At 55.9% G+C, this 12,240-nt stretch overlaps 1 protein-coding gene across 1 annotated transcript in view; it reads right to left on the bottom strand.

Annotated features, from left to right (window-relative positions):
• The window catches only part of LMF1 (lipase maturation factor 1), a 121,781-nt gene that overhangs the window by 35,982 nt on the left and 73,559 nt on the right, over window positions 1–12,240 (bottom strand). Inside the window, exon 5 of the mRNA XM_008570575.1 lies at window positions 8,260–8,325. Coding sequence (XP_008568797.1) covers window positions 8,260–8,325 — 66 coding nt within the window. The remainder of the gene's footprint in view (window positions 1–8,259; window positions 8,326–12,240) is intronic.

Below are 12,240 nucleotides of genomic sequence, written 5' to 3'. Positions count from 1 at the left end.
AACCTCGGTGTTGCTCCCGCGCCTCGCTCAGCCAGTGAGCGGGAACCGGTCTGTATGTGGGATCCGAACCCTCGGGCGGGAGCGCCGCCGCGCTTCCCAAGCGGCGCACTATCCAGTGCGCCACTGGGCCAGCCCCTCTCAGTGCAATTTTAACAAAATACAAATGACCAGGAAATGGAAGATGGCCCAGCGCTCCAGTCCCTGGGGTGTGCTGGTGCCTTTCTGTGGAGGTGTCACGCACCTAGAGGAAGGGTCATGACCTGTGTATCCACAGCTTGGTGAACTGTCACCAGCACACACTCTGGGCCATGAGCACCGCATTGAGAAATATGCACAACATGCCGACCACAGCCACGACGGGTGTCAGGCTGCCGCCAACTCCGTGTTGCTGCCCCCAGTTCACAGGTGGGGGCTGAGAGTGCGTGGGAGGCTCTCTTCTCAGCTCCTCCACGCTCGTGTGCTTACCATCTTGTCATGACTCGGTGCAGCAGACTGCACGTGTGTCGAGTGTGCGATCTGATGGGTTCTGACAGCATCAGCTCAGCCTCTCTAGTTCCATTGCACACAGTGTCAGGTGTACAACAGAACGGCAGAGACAGCTGATGGTGTCCTCTGCTGCATGCTGGAGTGAGGGACTCACCCTCCAGAGAGTGGGCTGGGTGGAGGCTGTGCTGTAGCTTCTGCTGGATGTTTATGTGTCTCTAGGTGAGACCCTAGTGCATCTGCAGTGGCCTTCCTAGGATACTGGAGGCTGTGGACTTTCCACCCGCCCTTCCTGCCTCCTGCGCCACTTCAGCGCGTAGCAGAAACCCATGTGGAAAAGCAGCCGCATGCTTGGAGCTCTTCTAGCTTCCAGACGCGGCCAAAGCTCCGCTGGTTTCTCTTTTCCTTAGGAGGCCCCCCCGCCCACTCATCAGCCCACCCCTACTCCCAGCAAGCACTCAGGGAAAGAAACAGCCAGACTGCAGCCCCCAGAAGGGTCCCCATGGAGTCTTCATGCGCCTGTCCTCTTGCGTCCACAATTCCCAGTGTACAAAACAAACCTTCTGCTGCGGGGAACTCTGGCCTGCCTTTGCCATTTTAAGGCGAACGAGACTATACAAGATGTTTAAGAGTCAGCAAGCTCCCAGCACTGGTGGCAATAGCACAGGCAGCTCTTGCTGCCCACAGGCCCCTTTGGGCAACGTCTGAGAAGGTCAGCCCCAGACGGGGCAGGGTCAACACACTCCAAATAAATCAGCTCCCCACGCCGTGGTCACTTTGGCATTTCAGGACTGTCTGGGGAAACAACCTCCAAACACCCTCACCTCATCCCTCCAGCCCTGTGCACATGACCCTCTGTGAACCCCAGACATCTATAAAATCGTTAAGGGCAGGGACCGGGTCTTGTTCACGATCGTTGGTGCCCAGAAGATGCTGGAATAGTGAGAGAACACAAGAGTGGCTGCAGCGGCATAAATGCTATGGCTATTGGACTGGGGTGGCCAGTACCGAGTGGCACCTTCTGGTTTCGGGTGTGTCTCACCATGTTACAGACCCAGCCAGCTCCACTGCTCCTCGGCACGGAGCGCCTGTGCCCTGAGACCCGCTAGCTGTGATGGGGGAAGATTCTGGACTTCCCTGACTATGCTGCATAATTGTTTAGAAGAGAGAATCCATGAAAGAAAAGTAGGAATAAACAGTCTGCAGGGAGGCCAGAGCAGCCTTGCGGCCCTGGTCTCTGAATTCCCACCTTCTTATTAGCAGCCGTCTCTTCCCACCCTGTAGTTCAAAGGGCAAGCACAGGATGAGGAAACAAAGCTCAAAGAAAAGCAAATCCACATATTAAATTAGAAGTTGGGGGACTTGCATGAGAACCTGGACTCTCTGACGGATGCCCCCATTTCACAGGGAGCTTCTTTAGTGAGCAGAACGGCAGGACCTGGGCACATACTGCATCCTTATTTCTGTAAGACAAGCATTTTAGGTGTCTTGTGTTATGAAAACACAGCATGATGATGCCTTCTGAAGTTGCAGAAACAGAAGTTTGTTTAAAAGACGAAAGGACAAGCCTAGGGTTTGCATTGTACTCTGTAACGTGCCGATTTCCTCACAACACCTGCCAAGATTCGCTTCTTCAAGATCCTTGAAATCATGGACTTGCAACCAGCCTCCCCAAGGTTTTCACGAGCACCTGCCCTGCCCTGAATGCACAGAAGTGCATAGGAGAGGGTAAGCCTACTACCAGGCACAGAGAGGATGCCCACGGCCCCTCCATGCCTGCTGTGGGTGGTCAGAGCACAGACCCAGACAGCGGAGCAACGACCTCATCCTGTCCACCCGTGCAGACTTGGCTTAAGGGTTGGGCTCCTCCCGACTGGATATAGCATCTGCCCTTGGAGCCACTGGGCTCTGCAGAAGCATAGGCGGGCGTCTCTACATCATGCCTGGCCCCACAGAGGCGTGTGCCAGGAGACAGCGTACCCCTGACAGACAGCGCCATGCCTCAGTCCACACCCGATCGGGGCATTTGTCAGAGCGCTCGTGCAGTGCAGCTGGGAGTGTGAACAGCCAGAAGGTCAAGTGAGAGAGGCTCGGGTCCTCCCCACAGTCAGAGCTGCCAATGCTCCAGCTCTCCTTCCGGCTGGCGCCCAGGGCCAAGGGACATGCATGGATGGTGCCCCCATGTGCAGCAGATGGAAACAGTGTCCAGAACACACGGCTACAGATGCCCGCACTAACCTTTTGTGAGTTGAGTCATTACTGCCACGACTGGGGACAGTCTTGTCCACTGTGATGAATTTAAACACAGGCATACCTCAACAGGAAGTGAGACAGTTTCCCATCCCAAGAGAAGGAGGAAAGAACTTCTAGAAATGCCCAGCACAGTTGCCTTTACGAGCACAGAGAGTTCCTGATCTGAGGAGTAGAATAATGAGGAAGTGAATTAGGAGCCCCTTGGCACTCAGGCTGATACCTCAGGTGAGCACTGATGTGACAGAACTGCGTGGTCACGCCATGTGCACACCAGAGAGGCATAAAGCAGGAGAGCACATGAAGTGAGTGTGCACTTGTACTATAGTGTACACACAAGCACATGCGTACACATGTGAGCACGTGCACACGGACACACACTTGCACACATGTGTGAGCACACACACACATGTAAGCATGCATATACACACGTGTGCACACATACACATGCAGTGCTGATCCCGCTCGTTGCCAGTCACAATTGTGGCACCTGAATATCACTGTTTGGAGCTCCGAGTGGTGACTGTTGAGTGACCTGTAAGTCAGCTGTTCTTACCATGGGCTTGAAACTCTAACCTAAAAACTCAATTAACACGACACAAAGGCTTCTTTTATGCCTTGCTAGGCTATGGGACTTTACCGATAATAGGAATGGAAAGTGATTTATTTCCCTGGGTTAAAGGTTAGCTTGGCGCAGATTTTGGAGCAAAGCAACAGCATAAACTTCTATTAATGCATTCATGTGCAGCCCAAGAGAAAGGAAGGGGGAAGGAGAGAGGGGGAAAGGGGGGAAGAGGGAGGGAGAGACAGAGAGAGAGACAGAGAAACAGAGAGACAGAGAGAGGAGCTACATGAAGATCTGCAACACCCAACACAAACCCACAGCAGAGGCGGCCCACAGGGGCGACCAGGGCTCCAGCTAGGCTGTGAGATGCAGAACCAGAAACGCATGCACCCTTGTCACAGTCCAGCCATGAAGCTGCAGGGTGGAGGGTTTTTTGCCAGTGATGTGTCCAACACAGAGAAATTTTAAGGTAAAAATCTGTATAACCAATGGTTGCAAGGTTAGAAAGTTCAAATTTTGACTAATTTGTACAGAGCAGAGAGGTTAACAGGGGAACGTGAGTTAGCTGCAAATGGCCTTTCCTGCTGCTGCAAGCGGAGTGCTGCCATCCAGAGCCAGCCAAACGAGAGCAAAGCCGTTGGCAGCCAGGCTGCACTCTCTTCCTTCCTCTGTTAAGTGTCTAGAAGCCGAGGTGCTCCTGTGGGCATTTCTTGTGGATGGTGTAGCCACATTGGCCGAGGTATAGACCACTGCGGTGTGGAGCCCGGAGCTCACCCAGCACACGAGATTCCGAGGTCGCGACTCTGGCACAAAGTGGGAAAGGGCTGGCTTTGCTGGGGCAGCATGAAGTCAGCCGCTGAGCTGAGATCCAGGCCCCAGATACAGTGGTCACAGACTTACAGGACCACGGCTCAGTGGGCACGGAGTGGACATCACGCTCCAGGAGACAGAGCTGCGGGACAGTGGGCAACACACGGCCACGCAGATGTGGAATTCCCTGATGTCAAGTGGGAGAAGCCCATGGTGGGCAGTGCCATGAGGAGCAGGTGGCCCTGGTGGGCCTGGCTCAGTCCCTGTGGTGCTGTGACAAGGTGAGACATACATGTTTAGTCTCCCTCCTGCTCCTTGCTCAGAGCTTCTTTTTTTTTTTTTTCTCCTTTTTTACTGACCAGTAACGGGATCGCAACCCTCGGTGTCGCGCCTGTACCGTGCTCAGCCAGTGAGCGGGAACCGGTCTCCACATGGGATCCGAACCCTTGGCGGGAGTGCCGCCGCGCTCCCAAGCGGCGCACTCTCCAGTGCGCCACCGGGCCGGCCCTTTGCTCAGAGCTTCTAATACCCCTGGGATTCCCTGGGATGGGGTGGGAAGAGCTTAATCCTAAGAAGCCCTTTCCAGCCTCACCTGCCCTTATGCTATAGAGGTGACTCCAGGGACCCCACTGGCCCCAAAGGAACTGGCCACATGATGAGAGGGTGGGGACGGTTGGGAGTGGTGGAACACTCATCCCACCCCTGACATGGTTCCCTGGCCCCTCCTGAGGCCTCCATCAGCCACTCTTCCTACAGCCCCCCACGCCTGGGTCCTGCTGCTCTAGGCTTGGACTGGGCTCGGCCACTGCTGTGCCTGCTGCCTGGCCGAGTCCACGTCACAGAGGGCAGCCGCATGGCCCACTGTCCCTGCCTGGAGGACACAGACCACCTAAAGGATGGGTCACAGCTGAGCGCACAGTGCCTGCCATCTCAGCACAGCAGACCCCAACAACACGGGTTTGGACTTTGCAGGTCCACTCACATGCGATGTGTTTTGACCAACATGGGTCAAAAATACAGTATTCCCAGGATGTGGGACCTGCATATACTTCTCGTGTAGGTGGGCTTATGGGGGGCATCTGTAAAACTTGAGTGTACATGGACTTTGGTATACATGGGTGTCCCGGGACCCATCCCCCCATGGACACTTGAGGGGGCTCCTGCTCTGCCTCCATCTCAGCCAGACGCCCTCACTCCAACCTTGTTCACGGGGTGGTGGGTTTGCAGCAAGACCCCCCGGGGAAGGCTTCTGTGGCTGGCAGGAGGACCAGGCTCTGTGGCTCTGAGGGCCTCCCAGCTGCTTGATCCAGCTCTGGATCCTGTATGACCTTCAGACCATTGAGCTCCAGTCCTCTATGGCCACAGCTCGGCCTGTCCTTGTACGTTGGTTCCAAATGACCCTGACCTCATGCCACCTGATGTCACAGCCTGGACCAGTCTCCAGAACATGGCTCAGTACCTGCCTTCTCGAGTTGCACTGATGACCAAAACCACTGACTCCGCCTGGGACACGTGACTGAGAACACAGAGCAAATACACACGCTGGTGGTAGATGCGAATGACAAAGTTTTAACCAGAAAGACAGGCCTCAGATGACTGCCAAAGGCCACCCATGACACCCTCGGGAAAGGGAGTCCTGGCTAGTTGCAGGGAGGTCAGTGAGAGCTTACTGGCCATTCCTGGGGCTGCTGCTCATCTGCCAAGATTCCCACTGTTTGCTAGAAACAGGGGCCACGAGGCAGCCTCCTTCCCTGCCCCACGGCCAAGGGCCACACAGTGAGGATGGGATGGCCTCTGCGTGTCCTCACGCTGCAGCTCACATTGTGAGTTGTGACAAATGAGGTCTGGAAATGGGACCTTCCCAGGCAGTGATGTCACACCCAGGTGCACCTTCTGGAATGCGACCACCTGGGCCCTTGGACCCCCGTGTCTGGGTCTCCTCCTCTCTTCTACGGACAGACACCAGTCGTTGGGTATGAGGCCCCTGAGTCCAGGCGACCTCACGTTAACTAATCACATTTGCAATGACCCTTTTTCCAGATAAGTCAGATTTCGAGGTCTGGGGGGGTGGGAATGTGGGAGATATTAACAGTCATGCCTGCTGCTGTCCATCTGTGCTCTCCAGCCGGCCGACCTTCTGGCCACACTCCTGTCCACAGCATGGGCCGACGCTGGGCCAGTGGAGATGACGGCTGACGCAGTGGACAGACCTCAACTGCAAGAGGGTGCTGCCAGGCACTTGGGGTGCAGGAAGGACCAGGCACCCACTGCAGGCAGAAGGGACCTGCCTCAGCCCACTAGCATCTTGCAGGCTACAGGCAGCTCCAACAGCCTCCGTGGAACCATTGCCACTGGCCTTCCGCTCCCAGAGTCGTGCCTGCGCACTCAATGCAGCACAGCAGAGGCTGTCAGCTTCCACAGGGTGAAACCTGCACCCCAGGAGCACTGTGCCCCCCACCCTTCTGGCTGGCCAGGCCCAGGAGAAGGGGGTGAGGACCCCGAGATGCTCCAGGCTCCCAGAGCAGACCCACATTTACTGAGGAGACCAGGACATCTGGATCAGAGCCACTGGCTACAAAATGCAATAGTTGGTGGAGTGGACATTCTTTTCTGTTTGTTTTTTGGTGGGGGGGTGGTCAGTTGCATGGGCTGTTCTCATCATTCCCACTAAAATCTGCATCTGGACGGTTCTCAGATTCGCCAGCACTGACCTGTATGACTGGTGCCCACGGCGCCCGCAGCCCCTGCAGCCCTGTGCTGGGGCAACTTTGCCTGGAAGGTCCCAGCCTGGAGGGACGGGGCCACCACTTGGGGCTCTCTGTTAGTGCTAAGGGTTCTGGACCTCATCCTCGGGTCAGGGGCAGCAAATTGTGGCCGTGGCCTGTTTGTGGGAACAGATCTACTGGATGCAGCCTGGCTGCTCGTTCGCTGTGCCTGTGGGCTATGTCCCTGTCATGGCAGTGTTGAGTGGCTGCTGTAGAAACTGTCTGGCCCGCAGAGCCGAAAACACCTACTCTCTGTACTTCACAGGGCATTGGCCAATGTGCTCTGGAACAAAGAAAGGAACTCGTGGGTCCCTCAGCAGGGAAGGGACAGGGCCTCTGGGGCACAGTTGATGGAATGTGGGGAGCTCTTAAGACCTTAAAAATAAAGTCAAGATGTCCCTCTTGAGGAAGCACAAATGATGACACCCCAGCCCCTGGACACATGACGTGAGACGTGAATGCACAAAAGATGCCTGGCCGTGAGAGGGACCGTCCCCTCTGTGTCCAGAGGTGATATCAAGCACCTGAACGTTCAGGACTGAAGATTGATGTCAGGTATGAGGCCACTGGGGACCTGCTTTTCAGCAAAGAAGCAGGTGGCGGCTGCGTTCCCATACAGAAGCTGCGAGCAATGAGCGGGGGACATGGGACGGAGCCCTCCACTGCCCAGAACAATGCAGGCTCCGTGCGGGGACACTGAACAGGAGCATCACCAGGATGTCAAATGCCTTCAGACTAACTCATAGGGCAATGCGTTCCCAGACCCCCTGGTACCCAGTGGGAACACACGCACAGCTGGAAGGATCAGGAGGCCCAGAGGGACCTAGACCTGAGCTGAGGTGGGGTAAGGGCCTTCCTTAGGGAGTCAGAGCACAGCAGGGATTGCATCTGCCCCTGGGGCACACACCTGCCTGTGTGCAGGTGGACGATGGAGTTGCAGCTGTGTGGCTGGGTTCGTAGCCCCCACTCTGCTGTGCCCTGGGGGGCCCAACGGGGGATCTGCAGACTGTAGCAGGGAGTGTTCTGGTCCACAGGCCTGGCAGGACTGAGGACAGCAGCAGAGGAACCTGGGGCCCAAACCAGAGGGAACCACTTGGACTCGCCACCACGGAGGACCTGACGCCCCATCTGGCCAACCCTGGCTAGTGGGAAATGCTCTACCAGCCACCTCATGATCTAATCCCACCCAGAGAGAGAAGGAAGGGTCATCCCAAATAAACCAGGGGTGAGTCTGTAAAGGAGGTGGCTGGCTTACTTGGCATGGAGGGCCAAGTGCCCCCAGGAGCAGAGATGGGGACAGGTGAGCTAAGCTCAGGTGTGTGGGAGTCCCTGCATCCCTGCACGGCTGTGGCGCTGGGGCAGGGCATGGCCAGCCAAGCTGCTCACCTCGTAGTGGAAGTCCATGCAGGTGAGGTCTCGCCAGCACCGGTCCCCCCGGATCTTGATCAGGCCCTGCCAAGGAAGACAGGAAGACAGCATCAATTGCCATGGGGCAGGGCCCGGGGATGCCATGACCAGAACAGGAAGAACCTCCCGAGGGTGACGATGACCCCATGGGGAAGCGAACCTTCCACAAGGGCTGGGGATCTGGTGTTGCAAGAAACTCTGAGGGATGACTTTTCCTTACAGGTAAAATACTCTAAAAGGTAATATTTAAACAAAGCTTCGTGAAAGGCACATGCAGGCCTTTCTTGAGGACTAAAAGTTAACAAATGAATGATACAGGGAAAAATAAATAGTGTCTTCCTTTCCATAAGTCAACGCCCTCTGCGCTTTCTGTAAAACTTGTTCTCAGAGCTCTGAGCATCACTGCAACAGTGCAACTGTGCGTTCTAAAATGAACCCACGCTGACACCGTGAGCATGATGTCCTCACATTCCTCCTAAGGACAACAAGAACAGACAGTGTTTCAGTGGCTGCACCTTGAGTGATTCCACAGCCCCAGGGGCAGATGAGGACATGCACCCTATGTGCAGTGGGCGCTGCCGTGTCACGGCACACGAGGAAACCCCCGGGCTCAGCCGATGGTGGCTCCCAGTGGCCGCTTTGCTGCCTGAGTCCATGGGATGGCGCAGGGACTCGCCTTGTGGCGCCTGCTTCCGAGCTGCAGACAGGAGACTTCCTGCTGTGTCCTCACTTGGCAGAAGAGGCATGCAGTCTCTCTGGGCCTGTTTATATGGACACTGATCCCATCCACAGGGCTCCTCCTCATGACTGAATCTCCTTGGTGAGGGCTGCCCCCACAAGGTACTGCGGGTATCAGGCCCCACCTCCTCCAACACTGTCACATGGGGGTCAGAATTTCAACACATGGATTTGGGGAAACAGACATTCAGTTCATAGCAGGGGGTGAGCCTGCAGCTGTGGATGGGTTGACAGGGTGGCCTGGGGGCGGGGGCGCAGCCCTGGAGAGGCGGGGAGCTCCGTGGGAGGCAGGAAGAACAGTGCAGACTCCCAGGAGGGGGATGTGAGGCATGGCGAGAAGGTCTGGGAAGTCCTGCAGGGCCCAGATCCAACCGTTGGCCATAGCTACAGAAATGGAACCAGGAGGACTATTACGGGGAATGGTGGGGCAGGTCGATGAGGCCCAAGGTCCATTGCGAGGCCGTCAGGAAGCGCAGCTGGCCTCTGGGGTTGCAGCTGCCATCCAGGGAGCCTCAGCTCTGCCCTTCCGGCCTCTCAGCTGCTTGGACCAGCCCCCAGGCCGTCCATGACAATCTTCCTTACTAAAGTCAACTGATACGGACTTTAACCACATTTACAAAATACATTCTCAGCAACCCTGAGATCAGGGTTTGGGGAGTAATTGAGGACCGTTACCTAGCCAGGTTGACACAAAACCAAACTCCACACACGGGAAGGACCTTGGGTGGCTGCAGTCTCTGAGCAGGGGATGGGTCAGGGGACGAGTCCCAAATTCTCTGGCTGCTGTGTGGTCTGCAAAGGCAGTGGCCTCTGTGGCTGTACAGGCAGGATGACTTGGGCAGGCAACTCCGTGTCCAGGTCCAGATGTGTTTGAAACATGGAGGCTGTGACTGGCTGAGGGCAGGAGCCAGGAGAGGCTGAGCCACACCGAGGCCTCTGCCTGCCCCTGTAGGATGGACGCAGTGACCGACACCCAAAGGAGCAGGGATGAGACCTCACAAGGGAGTTGGGACATGAACACCAGCCTGGCTTCCGTGGGACATGGGCCAGACGTGACACCCCAACCCACGGCTGGCATCAGTCTGCAGTCATATCTCAAAGGGGCTCTGTACTTGGTCATGTCGAGCCCCTCACCCAAGGATGACTGTGGAGGCAGTACCTGCATCTCTAGGGTCTTAGTGTTCACACTGTGGCGTGGCCCAAACCCTCGACACTGGCCCCCACCCAGCTCTATGCCCCCAAATCCCTGGGGGAGCTGTGTGCAGAGCCCAAGAGCGCTGCTGTAAAACCTCATGGGATGAAATTCTCTGAACAGCAAGAGTTGTGTCTTCTGGAGACTGTGTTTGCTTAGATCAGAAAAACACCAGAGACAGTCTCCATCTTGAACTCCTGCTTTGCATGACATGTTTGCATAAAAGCAGAGCTTCCGAAGGTTGAGTATGTGCTGTGGACCAGGATCCGAGCAAGCCCCATCATGGTGTGGCCTGTCCTGTACCGACGTGGGTGGAGCTGCTGGCTTCCAGTGAAACGTGCCACATGGAGGACAGGAAAACACAGCCGCTACCGTGGGACGCTCCCCGAGAGCACCGCTCCGCTCCCAGCATCCCCCCAGGATCCAAGAGTGGGACTCTTTGGAGATTCAAACCAGGAAAAGAAGAAAAAAACAAAATAATTAAAATGTCATTCAAATTCTAAGCTGATATGAGACACTTAAAAATCTGAAGCGTTCTTTCAGGAGCGGAGGGTAATTATACTCCTCTCCATCTATGGGGTTCGCACTGCTCTGCAGATGTCAGATTTTCCACGGACTTTTTTTCTTCCAGAGTGAGTGTCAAAGGAACAAAGACTTCTTTGAGACTTTTTCAGCCCAAAATTAATTCTGAGAAAAATGGCACAGACAGGCCAAGAACAGGCCCGAATGGAGCTGGGTGACCTGCTGTTGTCCGTGGGCCCCTTTCCGCCAGGGAAGGGAGCGCACAGGATGCTGGCGCATTCTGGGCCAACTGAAGGTGCCTCGGCCAGGCAGTGAGTGGCAGAGGTGGCCCGGGGGCACAGACAGGCTTCTCTCTGGACGCCCACCTGTCCCAGGACATGCTTCTGAAGGACTCCCACCTGAACATGGAAAACACCAAGATAATGGAAGCTACGGGGACAGTGCCCAGGAGGACATGACTCTTTAGGGTCTTTCTCCCCAAATACAGACATAGGGACTGCTTGCTGGGCTGCTCCTCTCCCCACAAGGAGAAACGAACTGGGAAGAGCCTGTCCTGGGCAAGTGCCAAAAGGAGAGCCCAGTGCCCTGTGAGCAGGTGTGGGGGGGATGTGTGTCTCAGGGTGTGGGCGGTGCTGTTGTGAGACCGGCTCTGAGGCCTCACAGGACCCCTGAGAGGTCTGAAGGGCCTGGCCCGGGCAGTGGTCCCGCAGCTGTCCCTCCTGGCCCATTACTCTGGCTGTCATGGAAGAGTCACCTCGATGTACTCCAGGTTGCAGGTGGAGACTTCCTTGTAGTTCAGTGGCACCCAAAAGCTGAAGTATTTTGTCCTAAGATGGCCATCTGATCAGGAATAACAGACTCGGCATCTGAAGTGCTTCAAGGCCTCTACATAGCTGCTGGAGCAGGAAAGCACGACCAACCCGGGTCCCCAACTCCTGACAAACGTCACCTTGGGCCCCAGCAGTGCGGCACTGTGAGGACAAAGCTTCTCACCTGGAAACATGATTCAATGACTCAGTCCAAAACTGGCCAGTTTAGGATTTGTATTCCAAGGGATAGGGGGCCTGGATTAATGCCCAGGAACTCTCTCAAGGCCTGGAATTCAATTCCCGTGAGCTTTAGGGCGGCTCTATCTGCCCCCCAAGTACCCAGAACACGCTGCCCCCAAGCACACAGAGGGGATGCTGCAGAGCCTGAGGGGGCTGTGAATCCAGACTCTCAAAAGTGGAGGCAGGTGTGCAGGCAGCCTGAGCAAGGGGCTGCCACCGTGATGTCCCGACAAACACTGGCCAGGCAGAGCCTGGGATTTTTGTATTTCAAGGCCTTTTAGCAAAGGCCTCTTTCAAAATATCAGGCACAGCTCTGCACCCATCTGACACAAGGCCCAGGGCAGCCCAGGCGAGGGAAGGGTGAGGGGCCGAATATTTGAGCCCTGGAGACCCCAAAATGTAAATCACACGCTGCCACTGCACCAGACCACCACCACCACATAACCCCAAACAGCAACC

Source organism: Galeopterus variegatus, unplaced genomic scaffold (genome assembly GCF_000696425.1).
Source record: "Galeopterus variegatus unplaced genomic scaffold, G_variegatus-3.0.2 Scaffold615, whole genome shotgun sequence".
Taxonomy (NCBI): Eukaryota; Metazoa; Chordata; class Mammalia; order Dermoptera; family Cynocephalidae; genus Galeopterus; species Galeopterus variegatus.
This window is presented reverse-complemented; position numbering and strand designations above follow the sequence as displayed.